Source organism: Tenrec ecaudatus, chromosome 5 (assembly GCF_050624435.1).
Source record: "Tenrec ecaudatus isolate mTenEca1 chromosome 5, mTenEca1.hap1, whole genome shotgun sequence".
Taxonomy (NCBI): Eukaryota; Metazoa; Chordata; class Mammalia; order Afrosoricida; family Tenrecidae; genus Tenrec; species Tenrec ecaudatus.
The window spans coordinates 143,702,929-143,724,063 of record NC_134534.1 but is presented as its reverse complement, the minus strand read 5'-3'; the positions used below and the strand labels follow the sequence as shown (position 1 = coordinate 143,724,063).

Below are 21,135 nucleotides of genomic sequence, written 5' to 3'. Positions count from 1 at the left end.
ATCAGTGCATATACTTTACCCTGAAGAATTAGCTGCAGGATAAGATTTAATGCTCAAAAGGAAGGGAAGAATAGACTAACAGAGCCCATTTTGTGCAGCACCACCATCATTAAGCGTAATGGAATTACCGTGTGGTCACGCACCGCAGGGATCCTATTGGAAGCTAAGTTCTTCTAGGGCCATTGGTTTGCAGACTTTAACTCAAAGATTCCCACTGGCATTCGATGAGGATTGCAGATAGACAGCTCTTTGGAAATTGTTTACTCAAACTGCCAGTTAAGCATATTAAGGAGTAACAATAACCACATATTTAGCAGTTGATGGTATAGTTGAGGGTGTTTTCTGTTTGAAGTAGCAGAAAATTCAACTCGGCCTGGCTGAAACAATAGAGGATTTCACTGGATTCCAGCCAAACCAGGCCACCTGCCATCTAGTCTATTCTGACTCATGGCGACCCTACAGGACGTAGTCGAACTGCTCCTTGGGGGTTCCAAGGCTTTAACTCATCACAGGAGTGGCCCTTGTGGCAGCTACTGTATCAGCTCACCTCGTGGAAGGTTTCCTCCTCTTCACCTGACTCTACTTCCCCACGCCTGTTGCTCTTCCCCCAGAACTGGGCTTTCCCCGATACCATGCCTAAAGTACATGGGACAAAGCCTCTCCAGCCTCGTGTCTAAGGAGCATTCTGTACCGACCCCACGATGCTTTACTCACATGCTATAGAGGAGTTACTTGTAGAGTAGGAAGGGGGCTGTCCTGACTGACTGCCAAAGTCACTCGTTGCTCTGGGGCTCTCTGACTTATCGTATCCCAGGCGCTGAGAGAGATGCTCATGAGCGAGATTCATCTCTGGTCATCTGCTGGCAAAGCCGAGCTGGGAACCACATTTATTCCTTCCATGGCTGAAAAGTTTCATCAGAATTATACAGCCAGGACCTGATTACATCTGGGAATGTATATCATTTACAACCAACAGATGAATTGAAATACAAATAGAGGCCTTGTTGGGCTGTTTCTCAGAGCACCAGGAGAGAAAAGGTTGTAAGACGATCTTTCTTTTTCATCTTCTTCCTCAGGGAGCTGGTACTGAGATATAGACTCCAGGGTGGGAGATGTGAATTTCGACATTAGGATAAATGGATTTCACTGCAACATAAAAGGATATTTTCTGTGTCTGCATGGTTCACCTGAGGTTGTTTATGCTTCTAAACCCCCTTAAGCAAGGTCAACATCCTAACCAAATTTGGGTTTATATTTTAAGTAACACCAGGAACAAGTAAACTTCTTTAAAAGAATAAACCACTGGAGTGAGAAATGGGGAGATTCCTTCCTAGAGCCTCGACATAGCTTTATGCTGAATGAGCCCCAAGGATTTAAAGGAATAGAGAGATTGTTCTGCTCACCCAAGGTTAGTGCTCATTGTTTTCCCAAAGCCTTCCCGAGATGGATGCCTCCATTTTCCCGATCTTGGCCCACAAGAGCCTTCTGCAGAGACGGATCTGCTCTTAGACGACAGGAGCAGGATTGATGCCTCCTGACATGCAAAGTTAAAATGTCAAAATTACCCTTTCCCAGCACTAACATAATTCACCTCGAGGGCAGGGGCCGCTTCTTCGCTGCTGGGCCTCAGGGTCATGACAGATTCTACACAACCCAATATTTCTCACTCAAATGTCATTAGGAAGGTCATTATTCTAATCTGTCCTTGACTGTGGCTCTGCAGGGTGTGATGTCTATTATTCATTAAACTGGTTTCCATCCGACCCAGACACAGCTATCACATCCCACTCTTCAAGCTGTCTCTTGGGTCTTAAGAATTACCTTAGTATTGGCTTTGGGGGAAAGGGTAAAGAGGAGCCATTGAGAGGGATTCAATAATTCAAAATGAGCATGGGAATAGGAATCAAGTCCAGGTCATCTAGATCCAGAATCAAAATACATTTATATTAGCAAATAAATAGCAATTCAGGCCATCAGAATCCACTGGGAACTTAAAAAAAAATCTGTCATTGGCACCCTTCTCTGAGATTTGAATACAGGAGATGCTATTTCATAAAGATACCGAAACAAAAATAAGTATACTAGTACTTTCTTGATAGAAAATTCTTCCCATGGGGGGCCCTGTAAAATAAAAATGATAGAGCTATTAAAAATATACTTAAACCTATGTATTGCATTAAAAAAGATATAAAGGAAGATATAATGAACAGCTAGGTTTGCATTACTAAATTTAGAACTGAAACATTGTGCGGTTATAGAACCCTGTAAACTCCCCAAGGAGCTCTGGTGGTGTTGTCAGCTATGCATTGAACTGCTGTCACTAGGTAGGCAGTTCAAAACCACCATCGCCTCTGTGGGAGAAAGATGAGGCTATTTGATCCTACAACGATTTGAAAAAGCTACAGAAACTCCGCAAAGGATCACCGAGTCTGAACTGATTAGAAGGCAGTGTTTGTTTTTTCATTTAAATATGTTCCCCCAAAGCCCATGCCGAACTCCTCCCCGCCCTAAGGCAAAGCCAAACCTAAATCTGCAGTGATGAGTCCTATGAGTCCTTCCAACTTTTACTCTTTATGTCCATCTCCCTAAGCACTATACACATCCGTACATTTTAAAACTTATTATAGGTAGCCTGTTTGAGCTTAAGTCACTCTGGCAGTGCAATAGTTAAGCACTCAACTGGAAACTGAAATGTCTGCTATCCAAACCCACCCGTTCCAGCTGTTTTCCATGGAGGCTCCACCTCCACCTCCGCCTGTAGCCATCACGTCCACACTGACACACAGGGACTCTATAAGACAGTCACATCGCTCCTCGGCCTTTCAGAGGGTGGGCGTCTTAGCGACCCGACGGCCTCGTCTTTCCCAGCAGAGTGGCTGGTGGGTGGCAAGCACAGACTGTTTGGTTAGCAGAACAATGCTCAACCCACTGTGGCACCAGAACTCCTGCCATACGATAGCCTTAGAAACCCAATGAGACGGCTCTGTTCAGTCACACGGCTCTCTGAGTCAGCATCGACTCAAGGGCCACGAGTTTTTATAAGGAACTTGCCTTTGTCTTTTGTAACAACTTTCCTGCGATAACTAACTCATCAACTGATACAGCACTGACCACTCATAGTGCAGCAAAACCTGAAAACTGTTGTCACGTGGTTAGCCGTGGTGATGTTATTTTACTTTTTTTAAAAAAGCAGAATCGACAGTTTGGCAAAGCCAATTCTTTAGATGTCATTACAACATCGGTATTAGACTGATTTTGCTACAAGACTTTAGAGAATTTTACATACAATGTCCTGTGCCTGAAACATAGATAGCAAAACGGTCAGAGATGCATTTCCTCTTTTCTTCAACGATTGCTTATTAAGCAATTAGCGTCTCTTAGGAAGACGGTGAGAACGAAGAACTGTCTTTTCTGCATCAAGGGGCAAGGAGTTCCGAGGAGCCCACTGCCATAGGCTCCATTCGGACTCAGAGCGACCTCACAGAACTGAGTGGAACTGACCCGGTGGGTTTCTGCAACTGTGAATCTCGACAGGAGTAGAAAGCCTCATCTTTCTCCTCTGGGTTGGCTGGTGGTTTTGAACCGCTGGCCATGTGATTAGCAGCCCAAAGCAGCACCTACTACACTACCAGAGCTCCCCATTGGGGCTCTATGCATCATCAGTGAGAAGAAAAAGCTGATACTGGATCATAAGGCTACATACATTTAGATCACATTTTAGGGGTTACAAAAGCATTTTGCCTTCCATGGGTTATTAGACTTTGCAGTAATTAAATAGAAAGCCAAACTTGGAACCTTTCGTATAAAAGACGATTTATTGAAACCTATAAAGAACTGACATTAACATGGATCTGCAATATTTGCTACATTTATGCATTATAGATCTCAAATGAAATGAAGGAGCTGATGACACACTCTGTAACATGTCAGGGTCTCTTATTTGTAAGGATGTGACATCTATGACTTTCTCTCTCACTGCCATCAAGTGGGTGTTGGTCCATAGGGACCTATAGGACCTATAGGTCAGAGTTTCCAAGACTGTCACTCTTTATGGGAGTAAAAGGCCCCATCTTTCTCCTGAGGATGAACTGGTGGTTTCAACCTAACACATAACCACTTCTGCTGTAAGTCCCCATATGTGCAGCAATAATGCACACTTCAGTTTCGTTAACCTTGACTTGTGTAATACAGTTAAGCAAAACATCCCCTGGATCTTTCCGGATGGAGGCTGACATCGTTCCAACTGGAACAAGAGAGCACCAATAAATCTGGGTTAAACTTGACAACATATTTACAAAACCACTCTTCATGTTTCCGGAGTACTAGGTAGTTTGGGAAACAATCTGGACACATGACTGGATGGTAAGTTGAGACTTTCGGAGTCTAGCAGGTCTAGGCTTGGATCCTGGCTTTACTACATGCTTCATCTCTGTAAATGCCTCTTTCCCCAAATGCCAAATAGCAGTGCCTTCTATAGAGACTTAAGTGAGGCTTATGTAAAAATTATAAAAATAATTGGGAGAATTTAATAAGATTATACTATGCATTAAGCACCCTTTCAAGGGAATTTGTATGCGCTCTTCCATTTGGTGCTTTAAAAAATCCATATAACCGATGGCTCTTGTTAAGCCTCTCATTTTATACCTGGGGATGCTGTGACTCAAATGTTGACCTGTCCAGGACCACAGGGCTGTTAGCTGTCAATCTGGGATTGAAACCCGTCTGGTTCAAGAGTCTTCATTGCCCATCACTGTTTAAACTGACCTGCACTTTAGCCCACCTCCACTCCAATCCACAGTCTTTCCCTAATGCACCAACAACACCCACCATACTCCCTACCCCCAACTACTGATCTTGACTGTCTATGAATTATAAAAGGGGTGGGGGAATAAATTAGAACATGAGAATACAAAAGGGCTTAGTCAATTTTTATTTTTCTTCCAGGTCTATAACCCAATTGGCATGCAATTCAAAATGCACCGATGAGAAATTGAGAAATTCAATGAATTGGATATAAAGAAGATGGCTTGAGGGTTCAAGAACAGATAAGAAGCTTCCCAAAGGAGGCAGGCAGGTCTGTGGTCCCTGCTGCCGCCTGGGGGGACTAATAGCATAAGGGGTTTTGTCCTAAATCAGGTGTAGAGAGGGGAGATGAGGCAATCACAGAACTTAAAATGCCAGAACTTCAACCGACCCGAAAGGCCACCACTCCCAAGTCTAAGCCCATCCCTCAAATGTTTCTGGTTTACCTCCCTTAGCCAACGGGTGTTCCTTCTGAGAATACAGATGCAAATTGTAAGGCAATTCCACAAGATAAAAACCCTTGCATCCTGAAGCTACTAATTCTTCCAGCAGTGAATACATGCACTGCGCAGAAACACAGGTGAGGCACTGTTCTCCGTGCCTTTAATGCAAGGATAAAAGTCTGTTGGCAAATAACAGTTCTCTTGAACTCTCCTTCCAGATGAAGATAATATAGTTGGGGAAACTCGTTTTCATTAGATGTGTGTTTCTCTTTCGTATGCACACCAACTCTTTCTCATGAACTTACTTGGCGTGGAAGCGGTGGCTCTGTGGGGTTTCCATCACAGCCCTCCTCACTCACGGAGAGCGGCCCTACAGCGGGCTGTGCTGTTTAACGGAGGAGTGCATCAGAGCCCAAGCCCATTGTCATTAAGTCAATTCCGACCTCCCCAACCACGCCCCAGGACTGATTAAAATGCAGAAGTCAACGCTGCCCATCATTGAGCTCAGATAGCGACATGGGTTGCTAACCACAAACCTGGCAGTTCAAATTCATGAGCCTCTCTGCTCCTGTAAAGGTGTGAAGCCTCCCAAACCCCAAGAGGCCATCCTACAGCACCTTATAGAGATTCTACTAGTCAGAAGTGACTCAGTGAGGGTAACTTTGGTTTTGAGCTTTGAGGCTGCCCCTCCCATCCACTGGGTGGGCGTGGCTGTGGAGGAGGGGCAGACAGGTCTCTGGACTTCTGAAAATGTGCTTTGGGTAGTTGCAAACGATGCTGCCACTTAGAACCATGACTTGCTCATTACCACCTAGGGATGCAGCGAGGCTAGAAATAGCAGGAGAGAAAGAGTCAATGTTTTTCCCCACGTAATAAGTCAGATTTGTGAATATTCAAAAGCCATTTTTGTAACGAGTTCGTAATAAGATATTCAGAGAGCATAAATCATATGATCAGAGAAAAGTTTTCTCAGGAATTTAATCTGAAAGGCAGTAATTAACAGTGGGGAATGTTAGTGTCTAATCATTAAGTGAACTCAGCAGGGCTACAAACAATATCAACACGAAGAACATTCTGCTAAAGCTCAGCCTTCGCCTATTTTACAGATGAGAAAGCTGAGATGCAGAGGTAATGAGAAAAGGAGACTTATGGGCCCAAGAACACTTAAGTGACAAAACCCATCTTGCTCCAGATTTGAATCTTACGTGCACCTGCCAGCTAATCCCAAACTCTCAATGCCATTGGACTTTCCTGCGTAGGATGAAATTATGATTCCTAAGAATGTACCTTTATTTTTATGTAACTTTGATCTTTGGCCATATACTATAATTGTGTGCAGATTGGTCCTATACTTTTCCCTACCAATCTGTAAGATTTCTCCTTCTTAGTATCTACAAACTCTGTCTCCAAGAATGTTATGGATTCTCGCCCAAGGTCCATTCAGGGGCCTTGACCACATCGCTTCGTAAATACGGGCCACTGCCGTGCATGTGATCCCCTGTGACACTTTCTGGAGAGAGGAAACCTGAGCTTTCCCTGGATTATCTAAACTGACACGGGCCGACGCATTAGATATTTGAAAAAACACTTGGAAAAATCAAATAAACAAAACTAAAATGAAACTTTTAAATGCTCCTTTGTACCTCAAGTCCTAAATTTTAGCACCGGAAAATCTATTTTAAAACAAACAAACAGAAAACAAGAGTTCACGAGTCTTTTGTCAGTTAAACCCTGGGTAGTTTGCCCACAGTGCAAACCCATCTTGGTCCACAGGATTAGCAGTTCTCTAGGACCGTGTGGCTGCTCCTGCTTGCCGTTTGAAGTAAAGTTTGACCCTGGTTTTATTTCTCTGCATCTTGTATGTCTTCTGGAATACATTTATTTTGATCATCGTAATCTGCTGAAGGATTGAGACTGGAGGATTTCATATCATAGAAGGTAGCACTCTTGGGCCTCACTCCCATGCTTTCTACCCAGACCTACAGGAATATACAGGTGGGTGATATCCACCTGCTTACGGCTCTAGGCCTCTAGACAACATAATGAACCTTAGAGAAAAACCAAAGACACACAAACACACTATGTTTGTAGACATACTTTTCTTCCTTCCTTTCTTTTTTTTTATATAGAGAGACATGTTTATTAAGTCTCAAACAGAACAAAGACAAGACAAAGATACATCATCCATATAGGGGAGACCATCAGCACTGGGTGAGAAGAGTGTGGGAGGATTCACAGAAACTTGGCCACATAACTGAGATAGGAGGAGCAGAGAAAATTGACACAAATTCACAATTAGTGGTAGATCAATGCAACACAGCTGTAGGTGGGATACAGAAGCGGGAAAGGGACCACGACTTGGATACATACATTGCTACTGATATAAAAGCCGGGGGCCCTCTAAGGCAGTCAGGGCATGACCTTGCAGACCCTAGAACCGCAAATGCCATCAAGGGCACACCGAGGGAAGTCCCTAAGGACCAGACGGCCCCTTCCTGGGCAGGCAAGGAGAGTGGTAGCAATCCACTTTCACATAGTCTGCTTAAAGACAAAGCTATTGTCTTTGAAAGTGATCACACGGCCAGCCGATGACAAGAAGGAATTCAATGAAGGCTGAATCTATGTGGAGATGCAAAAGTGGATTTAGGGTTTTTACCATAGCCTTCTGCAAATCTAGTGCTCAGGAGATAAGTTCTAATACAGAAGGGCAGAGTCCTGCTGGTGGGAGCATCTCAGACTGCTCCTCCGACCTGTGGCAAATTGGTCCCAGATGGATGGAGGCATGCTCAGGTCAGAGGGGCCTTGGAGAGAAGTCCTCATCCCTAGGAGCAGGCCTCCCTCAGGCTCTCCCCCCGCCGCCCCATTCAGTCATCAGCTGAAAGCAGCCCATGGGACGCCTGGCTTTGTCACGTGGGGGTCTGAGAGCAGCTGGGGCCCTTGTTCAAGCACACTCTCTGCAGTCGGAGCAACAGTCTCACGGCCACCACCATGGTTGCGTACGGACGAGCATAAAACATTTCGAACAAGAATACGAACGCAACCACAGCTGACCATTTGGAGACATAATTTCCATTCGACTTGATGGATGAAATGTTGAAAACAAATCGTTCTTTTTATGACGATCAAAAGTGAAATAAATAGATGTTAAAAAACCAAAAACAAAAGATAAACACACAATAGCTGCAACCATCACCACCATACGCATACGAGCAAAAAGAACACCTAACGTTTTATTGAAAGACTACACTGTAACCATGTTTAGGAACACATTTGGTCTCAACAAAGAGGGAGCAATGACACGTCCCTGATCCTGGGAGCAAAGCCCCAAACCAAACCCACTACCACTGAGTTGATTCCTAACTCTTAGAAATCTTGGGAGGTAGCGCCTAAATCCTTGGGACTTCCTGAGTGATAAGGGGCTATTAGTCACGATGGGAGCTTGCCCATTCTCATTCAGTGCCTTCAAACCAGTAGGTGTCTTACTCTGGCTAGTTATGTGGCTGGCTCCACCTGCTATTACGTTTCCGTTCTCTCCTCACCATTTCACAAAGCAGTAGATCGAGGCTCCTCAATTTGAAAGATATGGAGCTAGAGATATAAGAAGTCAATGGGGTGACCAAAAGTCAAACAGTTACTAAGTCAGTCATGCTGATATTCCTGTGAAAGTTCCCAGTGACGCCAGAATCTGAGGGTTCACGACTGCACATTATTAAGAGATAAAATATCCTTTATGTTCATGGATCCAAAATATCACCAAATCCCCACTGGAGGAAAAGGAAATTTGTGCTAGGCTTCCAAAAACTGATCAGCAAACAGCACATCTATTTTTCTCTCTAATTTTTCGATGGCACTTTGAAAAAGAAATTCTCCTGTTCTTATTGAGCAATCTGAAAAGTAATTGCTAATATCTCAACAATTATTAAGAGACACTTCCCATTGCATTAATACTACAAAATTAAACTTTTAAGTGGAGGATTCAAGCACCATAAACATAGAAGGGTAGAAGTAAGCATATTCTATAAAAAGCTCTTATAAAATTCTAGGTTACTTACCTGCTTGGCAAATCTCTCTCTTTTTAATAAACCTATAACACCCTCCCACCCAAAGGGGCTACATAATAATTACGTTAGAAATGAGCCCACGTTAAACTCCTAAGTGGTATCCCTTGTACAGGGCAGCCTTGCCCTACATGTGTGCTACCTGCAGTTATATTTGGGAGCCCGTGGATGGCTTTTATTCATGCAAACTGACATCTTTGTCCCCAGCGCCTTGAATATGGGAAATTCTTCATAGACATTGTCGGGAACCCAGATCCCTGGAGCTTCAGGACATGCTGGCAGATAAGCATACACTGTCTGCTATTTCGTGTTAAGGAAAGCCAGTCCTTGAGGCATCCAGATGCGTACTAGCAAAAGTCCCCAGTGTAGCCTCCCTCGTTGCCCACACACTACTGCGCAGAGCCAGATCAGTAACAACAGGATCCAGGCCACCACGAAGCTGACATTCTAGAGTGACTATCGAAGCTCTATAGGCCCAGGAGCAGAAACCAACACAGTGACAAATACAAGGCAGCGAAGAATGCCTTCCAGGAAATTGAATAACGAAGATCAGAAAGGACGGATGTGAGGTGATATTGGACTGAGACCAGGAGAGAGGAGAGAGAGGGGCTTTCTCAAGTCTGCAGGATGCTCCCAACCACTGAAAAATCACCTGCTGCATAACTACTCTTCAACGTCAACAAGGAGAGTTCATAATCAATCCAGAAATAAGAGGTTCCTTTTTCCTTTGGGCATTTCCCTTTTCTTGCTAGAAGTGCCTTACTGAGCAAGTCAGGCCACCTTTGTTCTTTGCAAAGCAGAATTTAAACTCCCTGAAACAAACAACCCCCCACCCCAAGTGACATTATGTTCAAGAGGCTAAGTCCGCGGTGTGCCTTCATTAACAACAGTCGCTTGGGGGAAGAGAGCACTACTGGGCTTATTACTATTACTACCCAGCATGAGGCAGACATGGTTTAGAAGCCAGGCATCAGGCGGAAGAACACCAAGCACCAGAGGCAAGAGGAGAGCGAGAACAGTCACTGTGTTTCTCATGGCAGCTTGTCAAATGTGGCTTCAGAATGTGCAATCGTGTGAATTTCAAAATATGAAACGCTCCGTCTTGACTCGTCCCTGGGCAGCTGCACGCTGGAGGTGCCGCTCTGTTCCCCGCGGGGGCTGGCTACGGCTTCACTGACCATTTCATCACCCCCAGGGGTAAGATCCGTGGATCCCGCCGACACTCTGAAAGGAAGCCCTAGGGGTGCTGGCCAATCACGATGGTTCCCAGGCTCAAACCCTACACAATCCACCTCTGAAGGTTTAGGATGAGCGCTGGGAATCTACTCTGTCTTCTTTTTCTCGGTCTCTCTTTTAGAAAGTAAAACCACATTTCATTTCTATGAAGGTGGTCTAAGACTCACACTCTGAAAAATAGAGATTAGCGGATTTTAGGTGTATACCCAACCCTCTGCCATGGCGTGGATTCTGACTCATAGGCGAGGTTGAAAATCTTTCTCCTGACACGAAAGCCTCACTCTTCTCTTGAGGTGCAATTCTTGGGCCGGAACCTCTGATCCTGCGGTTAGTAACGCAGACGCATATCCAACACTGCCAGCAGGGGTTCTTAATTTTAGATCCGTAGATGATCTGAATGGAACCCTGAGGACATAATGGGTTACTTGGGGCAATGGGTTGAGCCATACCAGTCAGTACTCCCTTGAAGCGTTAGAGCCTTGGAAACCAGAGGGGCAGTTCCAGTCTGTCCTTGGGGTTGCTGTGCGCTGAAATCAACTCAAGGGCAGCGAGTTTGGGGTTTGTTGGGTTTTTTGAGACGATCTAGCACATTGTTTCCCCAAGTGTCTAATACTGCCCCCAGGGACATTGGAATGATCCAGGGGACTGAGAGAACAGATACCTGAACTTTATGCTGGATTCTGGGTTATGGTATAAAAGTGTAAAATATAGTAGAAAAATATAAAGTATATAAAAAGGTTAAAAAGCACTAAAGGGTATAAAATATAGTATAAAAAAGTATTGAACATAGTATAAAAGTTTTTAATTGTGGAGAGGGGGGTGAGCGTTGAGTAATTGTTTTTTACTGAAAAAGGCATGTAGTCCAAATAATTCTTGGGACATACAGTCTCAAAACCAGTTACTTTCAAAACGCCATGCCCATAGAGGGTCAGTATGTATGGTTTCCTTTGAGCCCTTAGATTACACAAAGGATTTAAACAGCCCTGATGATTCAGAATGAAAAATCGGTAGTAAAAAATGACTTGAGCTAAATAACAACAGTGGTGACAATAATAATCATTTAGCAGCTCAAATCCATTGGGTTCCAAATATATCTGAAAAATTAATTTGTCATCTTCATGATCAAACTTAGCTCAGTTTCACTGCTTCCAGTCAATTCGGACTCATGGAGACCCTACAGGACAGAGAGGAACTGCTCCCGTAAAGACCGTAAATCTTTCCAGGAGTAGAAAGCAGAATCCTTGTCCAACACAGCAGCAGCTGTGGCTTCGAATCGCTGACCTTATGGTTAGCAGCCTACACATGTTCGCAGTGTTGGCCAGATACGCGCAGCATCAAAAAGTTCACGATGAGAGTCAAAGCATTTACAGCTGTGGTCTCTAGTCCCGCTACACAACATGCCTGCTTGTTTGTTTTATTGCTTTCTCTTGAGATATAATGCGCGTACAACAAAGCTTCCATGTTAGCGTAAACAATGCCATGGATTTTAGTATGTCCACCAAGGCACGCAGTCATTGCCATGATCTGAGTCCAGAACCCTTCATCCCCTTGGCGACAAACTCCACCCCGGAGTAATTACTCTCCTCCACCTTCTCCCCTCGCTCCAGGTAGACAGAACTCCACGCCCTGTCTCAAGGCATTGGATGATTTTAGATACGCATTGAAGTCCATCACACGAGTCCAATGCCAGTCTTTATAACAGATGTTCTTACCCCTCTCTTTGTTGCTGCTGCTGCTGTCAGTTGCCATTGAGTCGATTCTGACTCATGGCTGTGCTCTATTCAGAATTCTAAAACAAAATCCGTAGATCATGTAATCTATGGACTCCTATCAATTTTAGGTATCTTTCATGTGAGAATATTACCCTCACTCATTCTCACTTTGCTCGGCTTCTACGGCATCACTTTCAGCGGGGGAGAAGGGAAGTCCACCCTGTAGCTATTGCACTATGCAGCCAACCTCCTGCTGGTGAAACATACACTTCCCGATTATGCTGACAAAACAAAACTACAGGGCAAAGAACCACCCTGGGCAATCAAGTGCAGGCCCAGTTGCTTTGTATTTCAAAAGGCAATGAACTTCCCAAAGGAACTTCTCCTCCTCACATCACTTTGTCCTGCCTGAATGCTCAGCAAGTCCAGTTTCCCTCTGCTCACATCCCCACATGGCGAGTCCTGCCCTGTTCACTTAGCAGGATTCGGTGGGCCCCATTTGTCTTTATAGGACATCAACTCCTCAAAAAGGCTCAACCAAGAGGACCAATTTTTAAAGTTTCTGTCTTGGCTTTATTCAACATTAAAGTCAAATCACACTTAGATGAGGAGAAAACAAAGATGATTTAACATTGTTCGGTGCCAACCTTTTACCTTACTCAGAGCCGTAAAACAGGATCCCCCAAGTATCATATTAGCACCCCAGCGGGACGTACTTTTGATTCCTAGCACCACAAGGAAACTTGGCTTTTGCAATGACTCAATGCTTAGGACCCAATTGCCCAGGAATTTGCATTTGTCTGAAAGGGGCTGAAACCCAGCTTCAGGCTCAGCCAGGTTTTGATTCTTTTTTTTTTAACCACGGAAGCAGAGACTGCCCTAATAAATCCTCCTCTCCTCTCCCAGCACACTTAAAAACACATTTTTTGAGCTCCGCTGACTCCATTAGGTTTGAACTTTGGTATTAAGTACATAAGGAGGGACAGAGTAGGTGCGGGAGTGACAGGGAGGAGATCCGAGAAAGGCAGGGGAGCTGAAGTCAAGAGAGGAGCCTGGGAGACTCCCACCAGAAAGGAAGCGGCAAGACCAGACCGTGGAAAGGAGAAGGCGCCTCAGAGACACCCTGGGTGGGCCATGTCACCTGCAAGGCCATTGAAAGCACACGTGCTGTGTCTCAGGCACAGCTGCCCAGGAACCCCTTGACTTCAGCGTCTGCTTTGGGGCGCCCTGTTCTGTTTCTGTCTAGCACTTGCCCAATGATAAGTTTACTACAAAAAATACATGTCTTGTAAACGAAGGGGGTGACAGACATACTGTTTGGCACAGTTTATAATGTCAGGATTGATGACTGGAGCACCGAGGGTCTGCCTGACCTCGGAAGTGACATAAGGAAGCTGCCATTTGATTTTTATTAGTTCTCATAATTGTCCCTTATTAATTTGTATGCATATAATAAGCACTCACCTTCACAGTCTGTCCAGCTTCAGGGCCATCCTAGAAGCAGGGGAAAATGAAAAAACAAAAACAAAAACGAGGTTAGGACAGAGATGGTAGTTCCTGCTTATTCAGAAATATCGCCCATTAATAATTTAGATCCAATTTCATTGTGTGTTAATTTATAGTATTCTCGTGGGGACCATTCGCTCCAAATGTGTGGGAACAGACACTTCTCCATTTCTGCCTGTAAGTGAGAAGTTATGTATAAAAATGATATAAATTACCCAGTGAGCCGTATCCCTTGCTAAGTCTCATGCTCGTTGCTCTTGGCTGGGGATTTAATTGCATTAAAAGGAAGACTGGCAACGTTCGGGGAGGTGAAGTATCACACCTTTTGGTTATCTTTAAGTCAGGCATAGTTTAATTAATGTCTCATCACCATTGAGCCTCTTCTCGGGAAGTCGGCTGTGAACATCATCCAGGAAGCAAGCACAGTGAGCAGCATATGGGAAGAGAGCTGATGGGGCGGTGTGTGTGTGTGTGTGTGTGTGGTGTGTGTGTGTGTGGTGTGTGTGTGTGGTGTGTGTGTGTGTGGTGTGTGTGTGTGTGTGGTGTGTGTGTGTGTGGTGTGTGTGTGTGTGGTGTGTGTGTGTGTGGTGTGTGTGTGTGTGGTGTGTGTGTGGTGTGTGTGTGTGGTGTGTGTGTGTGTGTGGTGCGTGTGTGTGTGGTGTGTGTGTGGTGTGTGTGTTGTGTGTGTGTGGTGTATGTGTGGTGTGTGTGTATGGTGTGTGTGATATGGTGTGTGTGTGGTATGGTGTGTGTGTGGTGTGTGTGTGTGTGTGTGGTGTGTGTGTGGTGTGTGTGGTGTGTGTGTGTGTTGTGTGTGTGGTGTGTGGTGTGTGTGTGTGTGGTGTGTGTGTGTGTGTGTGTGTGTGGTGGGTAGGAGCATTCTCTGGCATTTCTGACCTTCAAGAAGAGACCTGGGAGCATTCCTCTGTAGCATTCTCCCCACCTGGGTTCCCTCTCTCCATCTTCTGAAGCCCCCCAAAACTGGTTTCTTTATTGAAAATGAACAAACTCTTCCAGCGACCACAAACACCCAAAGCCAAAGAATTTTGCTTAGCTGGTTTGGGGTGCAGTAGACCAGGCTATGCATCTAACAGATGTGCCCCAGTGGAGTAAAGCTCTTGGCAACTTGGGACGACTCTCTCTACCTTTCTGACCCTCAGCATCACCGCCTGACTAATGGGGTGAGAATTCCTGCCCTGCAGTGGTGAGGATGAAGTTGAATGGTGGACGTTCAGTGGGTTTAAAACAAAACCCATTGATGGGCCATGAAGTCAACTTAATGACGTGTGACTTGCACTCAAAACAAATGAGGATATGTCGACTAACGACTGAAATCTATCGCAGTGCACATAGGATTGTTTCGTAAAACTTTGACTTCCTGTATTTACACTAACAGAGGTGTCTGCGCATGTGACAGAGGAGTCCCTGGGTACTTCAGATGGGTAAGCCCTCAACTACCAGGCAAAAGGGTGGTCCTTGGAACACACTCAGTGGAAGACAGGTCTGGGCATCTACGTGTAAAAGGTCACAGGTTTAACAACCCTCTGCAGCGGGGGGGGGGGGGGCGGGGAAACGGGTGGCAGTGCACACATGATAGTGCAATGAATCCATTCCTGGGTGTGACTCATCCTAAAAAATAGAACCGTACAAACGAGGTGCATCGTGTGTATGAAAGCACTCCCTAGAGGCACTTCACAGCCTCGTCCTTACATTCATACACTTCACCTGCTATCTAGTGGGTCATGTTAGTTAAAAGCAGGGGCCATCTCCTGCAAACATGATGTTTTCTTCTTTATTTCATTAAACACTGACAGATGTCTTAACCTACTTGATATCAGTCTCTCGCAATACATGGGTTGCCACTTGATAAACTCAACCTAAGCAAAATGATCTGCCTACAGGTGATTCAATGGCCCCTCTCTCTCCCTTACAGGCACATAAATGTACACACAGATGGCATTTGATGGTTTGATATATAAATTCTCTCAACACCGAGATACCAGCCAAAAACAAAATATATTTTGAGACATTTCCCCACTTTTTTGAGATGAACTTGTTTGTCATCAAAGATTCCAAGTTCATTTCAATTTTACTTTTCCTCCTCTTTTTTCCCCAAGCCTCTCAACCCACTATTTAGGTTTAAAGGATAAGGAATTTGCAGATTTTTTGTTTTGTTTTTAAAGAAATGCTCTATATTTACTTGGTCCATCTCAAGAAATAAGGTTAATAACAATATCCTATTAAACCCTCCATATATATACATCAGTGGTTCTCAACCTTCCTAATGCTGCAACCCATTAATACAGTTCCTCATGTTGTGGGGACCCCCCAACCATAAAATTATTTTTGTTGCTAATTCATAATTTTCATTTTGCTACTGTTATGAATCAGGCAACCCCTGTGAAAGGGTCATTTGACCCCCCAAATGGGTTGTGACCCACAGGTTGAGAACTGCTGATATACACACATATATACATATACATGTAATACATATACATATATACATATACATATATACATATACATATCTATTTAATGTCCTTCCCTCGCCCCATCCCTCCCTTCTCCCTGTTGTCATCCTTGTTTTTTGAGCCTCAGATGGGCACTTTTAGTCAAACTTTCTATTCATTGGCTTGCTTTATCTGGCTTCTTTGGAGGTCTATGGTGAAACGCTGATGGGGATAAAGGAAGACAGGTCAGCATTTCATGCCAAGAACTAAGTTTCACATTATAGGACAACTCATTTCTTTCCAAAGGGTTATCACAGACTCATAAAATATCTGGGTCACAAAGGACTTTTCTTCCTCCGACCAAATGGTGACTTGATAGGCCAGCTCTTTCCATAGTGGCTCTGCAGGGGCTCCTAGTATTTTTTGACTCATATCCTCAATGCCCACAGCTGATGACCCACTAGGGTCTGCTCCTTCCACCCTGGTATGTGCTTGCTAAAGCTTTGTCTCAAAAACTCTAGTAATGGTCTCCTTTCCTCACAGGGGAGCTGGCCACAGCCAATCAATCAACCCAGTTCCTACCTGCAAATCCACGATCCATCACTGAGGCTTGCATCCAAGGAGAACAGGTAAGTCTCCTGCGGGCAAGGCTCACCTCCTTGTTCATATCCCTGCTGCCTTGGAATTGAGGATAGTTTGACCTGCCCAGTGCTCACAACACGTTTATCATGGAAAGGACAGGACATGATGAGCCCCAGGTCCAGCAAAAAATGTAGAATGTCTAATCACCACCGAGTCGCAAGTCCACTATTCCCACCTGACCTGAAGACAATGGCGCAGCATTGCCTCAGGCCATCTGAGCCCAGGGGATGGATCCAGGGCTGCCCTGGTTCAGGAACATAGTTTGCTGCTCTTATATCAGATGAGAACGGTCACAGCTACTCTCAAAGGGAAATGGCAAGTCAAGGGGGGCAGAGGACCCGATGCTGGGGTCGGAAAGGAAGAAACCTCAGTGTGGAGCAGTCTGCACACTCACCTGCATGGAAAAGGTGAGAGAGGTCCCCTGGAAATGCTGCTCCACCACCTTCCCCACGCGCTGGGTGGCCTGAAACAAATCAGCCACTTCATCAGGATGCAGGTCTCGGAAGCGCTCCACTGGCCGCAGTGGACACACCAGGACATCTGTAGTGAGGTCGGTTAAGGCACACACACTGCTTGCTTCGGTCATCATTCTTAATGACCAGTTTCTACCCACAGTATCAACTCCCTTTGCCCTGAACTCCCAAAGACTGAGCAAAACAGAAACAAATGTTTACCAAGCACTGAGTTCCAACAAGGTCAAAGAGAGGTACTTAACATGGTTAATTATATTTTGGAGGGGACGCTTTGCTATGCTGAATAATATTTTTTTCTGTTTTTTCTTTCTTTAAAGAGAAACTGACATTAGAATCAGAAACTAAAGATCTGCTGAGCTTATTCTGCCAAGAGGCATGATCTATTCTGGACCATTATCCCCTGACCTTATGCTAACGCCCTGTCCACTCCCCACAGGAAAAAGCGAGGAGGGATAATGGAAGAAGCTGATTGATTTCAGAATTATACTTTCATATCCTGCTAAAGAAAGGAGGAGTCTTGGTAGCACAGTGGTTATGCGTTGGGCTGAGAACCACGAGGTTAGCAGTTTGAAACAACCAGCTGCTTGCTACTCCTGTCAAGAGTTAGAATCCCAGAAACCCCGGGGCTGTCGGGCCACCAGGCCCTATAAGGTCATCAACTCAATATCAGTGGATTTGGTTGTGGAATTTTAGAGAAATAGGTCATAAAAATGCAATAATACATATTCTATTTTTTTGGTAATTGTAGTCATTCAAAAACTGTACCATGAACCTCATCTATCACCAGGAGATGTGCAATGTGACCAAGCAATTGATGACAATTTCTGACTGCTTATGAAGGGACCAAGAACGCATCTGAAGGGAGGCCATCAAATTGAAGCAAAGGCTTCTACAAATGAACCAGCTTAGTACATTCTCTCAATGAAGCAGGAACATATTTACCTTATTGACCCGAGCAAACAAAATCAATAGAAACAGGATGTTGAATTTGATTAGTTATAGGTGGAAAATTAACAACACTGTAATAGCTTCAGGAACATTGCAGCTTGTTTTTGTATTTGAATTATTCACACACACACACACACACACACACACACACACACACACACACACACACAAATCTATTTGGCTTTCAGGTACGAGCAAGTGAAAAAAGACCACAAAACACTGCTGCTTTCTGTGGTGGTTGTTTCTTCCCCCCCCCCCCCCGCCCCCCTCCCCCCCCCCCCGCCCTTTCCTGGTTGTTTTACAAGAACATGCTTCTGCCTGAAGTTAAGCAGCTCTGGGCACAATGACACCAGGCTGCAGCTATCCTTGTCTCCAGAACACCAAGCACTCAAGGCCATCACAGGCTCAGTGGGACTCAGGGCCCAAAGGGAATTGCAGGCAGCTCAGTTGGGCGGGTCCAATTTCCATAAGCAAGTGGGGAGAAACAGAAAGAGGAGACTGATTAATTTTGCTCATAATCAGGGAACACATCTGAACAGTAAACTAGGAAAGGGGGGCATTTATTTAATCTGAGTTCATTTTTCAAGAAAGGAGAAGGGAGGCCTTCACCCATAGGGCATCTGATACTTAAAAAGATAATTATCCTTCCTGGGCAAGGCTGCTTTATTATCATGGGTCCATGAACTGTTTAGAAATGAGGCATTCCCTTTCATTTCCTTTTAGCAGCTTGCCAGCCTCCACGCCCACTGAGTTGCTTTTTCTTTGTGAAGAGGGACCCGTTCTGTACCTTCCTCCTCCTGCTGTTAATTTATGGCCGCCCTTAGGCCCTGCCTTCACCAAGTCAGAGCAAGATGACAACCTTGCAAGCTTCCACCCAGCTCCATAATTGCTGTTTGAGGCTATGTCTACACACCACAACAACCAGGTACGGAAGAAATGGCATTCTATTTAAACAATTGCTTACTGTGAAAAAGGTGGAATGAACCCTTCGATCTCTGTATCAAACATCATCTGGCCATTTTCAACCACATCTCATATTGTCCCCCAAGGCCACAGAAAAAGAGAACTTTCAGATTGCGTGTCTTATGCCAACAAGTCACTTGACCCAGGGTTTCATGAGTTCACATGTTGATGGGGTTGAATCAGACGTGCAGGATCTGTCAAACACTCAGCCCTTTGAACACCGACTTCAAAAGTTATACATCTATTTGTTATTATAGCCGAACAGGTTCCTATGGAGTGAGATCTTGCTCTTGGCAGGCCCCTGGGGGTCAGAGCAAGAGCGGGCTCCGTGGGGGTTTTCAACGGTTGGTTTTTTAAAGTAGATCACCAGGCTTTTTCATTCAGAGACAACTCGCACTGAGCATTTGTGATAGTAACAAAACATGCCAGGAAGCAGCTAAATTGGCTAACTGCATCCCCAGGTTGGTGTATATTAGGTGACTATTTTTCACCCGTCTATGTGAGCAACATTGTCATCTTGCATCTGTCACCACACAACCCTTTGTTATGATGTTATCTCTCCTGTTTATAACACACAAGGGCAGACTGCTGAACAAAAGGTAACAAGGTAAGACACAAAGAGCTTTTATGGGTGCCTGCCTGGTGTGTTCAGGCACCAGCGATGAGCAGTAAGCTCCATGGAGTCCAGCAGGCATGACAACGTTCTGGACCCAAGCTGTCCAGAAGCAGACTGGCTGTGCAACACTCACCCTGCGTAGGTCTAGGCCCTGAGTGGATCTCGAAGTCCACCATTACCCATATTCCCTTAGTTTCTTTAGAACCAGGGCGAGAAAGAGCATGTGCCTTAGCTCACTACTAGTCTCATCCTGTACACTGCCTACTTCTTGCACCTTTTCTCGCTCCGCACACCTCTCACCACCACATACCTGCCCCATGCTCCTTATCTTGTTCCTCCAACCCACTCATTTCCTTCCAAGCTTTGGAGCATTTGTCCTGTATGCATGCTCTGCTGAGAATTCAATGCCCTGTGACATTCACAAGCTGGATTGTTCTTGTCATTCAGATTCTAATTCTGATGCCACTGGTTTGAAGGTGACACATTTGGCTGCTAACTGGGAAATGTCACAGTTTGAACCGACCAATGACTCTGAGGGAGGACAGACCTGGAGATGCGCTTATGAAGATCATAGCTTAGGAAACCCTATGGGGCAACCCACTATGCCCTACAGGATCACTGAGTCAGAATGCACTCAATGGCATTATGCTCACCTTCCAGACACAATCGCTGAAGAAAGAGCAGGTGCATAAGCAAATGTGGTGTAGAAAGCTGATGGTGCCCAGCTATAAAAATATATAGCATCTAGGGTCTTAAAGTCTTGAAGGTAAATAAGCGGCCATCTAGCTCAGAAGCAACAAAGCCCAAATAGAAGAAGCACACCAGCCTGTGTGATCACAAGGTGCTGAAGGGATCAGTTATCAGGTATCAAAGAACAAAAAATCATACCATTGTGTGATGACCTCCCTGATATGATTGCTGAAGACAAATGGGTGTATAAGCAAATGTGGTGAAGAAACCTGATGGTGCCGGCTATCGAAAGATATAGCGTCTGGGGTCTTAAAGGCTTGAAGGTAAACAAGCGGCCATTTAGCTCAGAAGCAACAAAGCCCACATGGAAGACGCACACCAGCCTGTGTGATCACGAAGTGTCGAAGGGATCAGGTATCAGGCATTAAAAGAAGAAAAAAAAACATATCATTGTGAATGAGGGGAAGTGCAGAGTGAGGACCCAAAGTCCATCTGTAGGCAACTGGACATCCCCTTACGGAAAGGTCGCGGGCAGGAGATGGGCCAGTTGGAGTGCAGTGTGGAAGCGATGAAACATACGACTTTCCTCTAGTTC

The 21,135-nt window shown here is 44.9% G+C and overlaps 1 protein-coding gene across 4 annotated transcripts in view; it reads right to left on the bottom strand.

Moving 5' to 3' along the window:
- Positions 1-21,135, bottom strand: part of FHIT (fragile histidine triad diadenosine triphosphatase) — a 1,786,389-nt gene that overhangs the window by 321,083 nt on the left and 1,444,171 nt on the right. For all 4 annotated transcript variants that reach the window (XM_075550745.1, XM_075550742.1, XM_075550743.1 and 1 more), the window contains 2 exons: positions 17,245-17,390; positions 13,717-13,746 (listed from right to left, as the gene is read on the bottom strand). In XM_075550745.1, the coding sequence (XP_075406860.1) occupies positions 13,717-13,746; positions 17,245-17,390 (176 nt within the window). The remainder of the gene's footprint in view (positions 1-13,716; positions 13,747-17,244; positions 17,391-21,135) is intronic.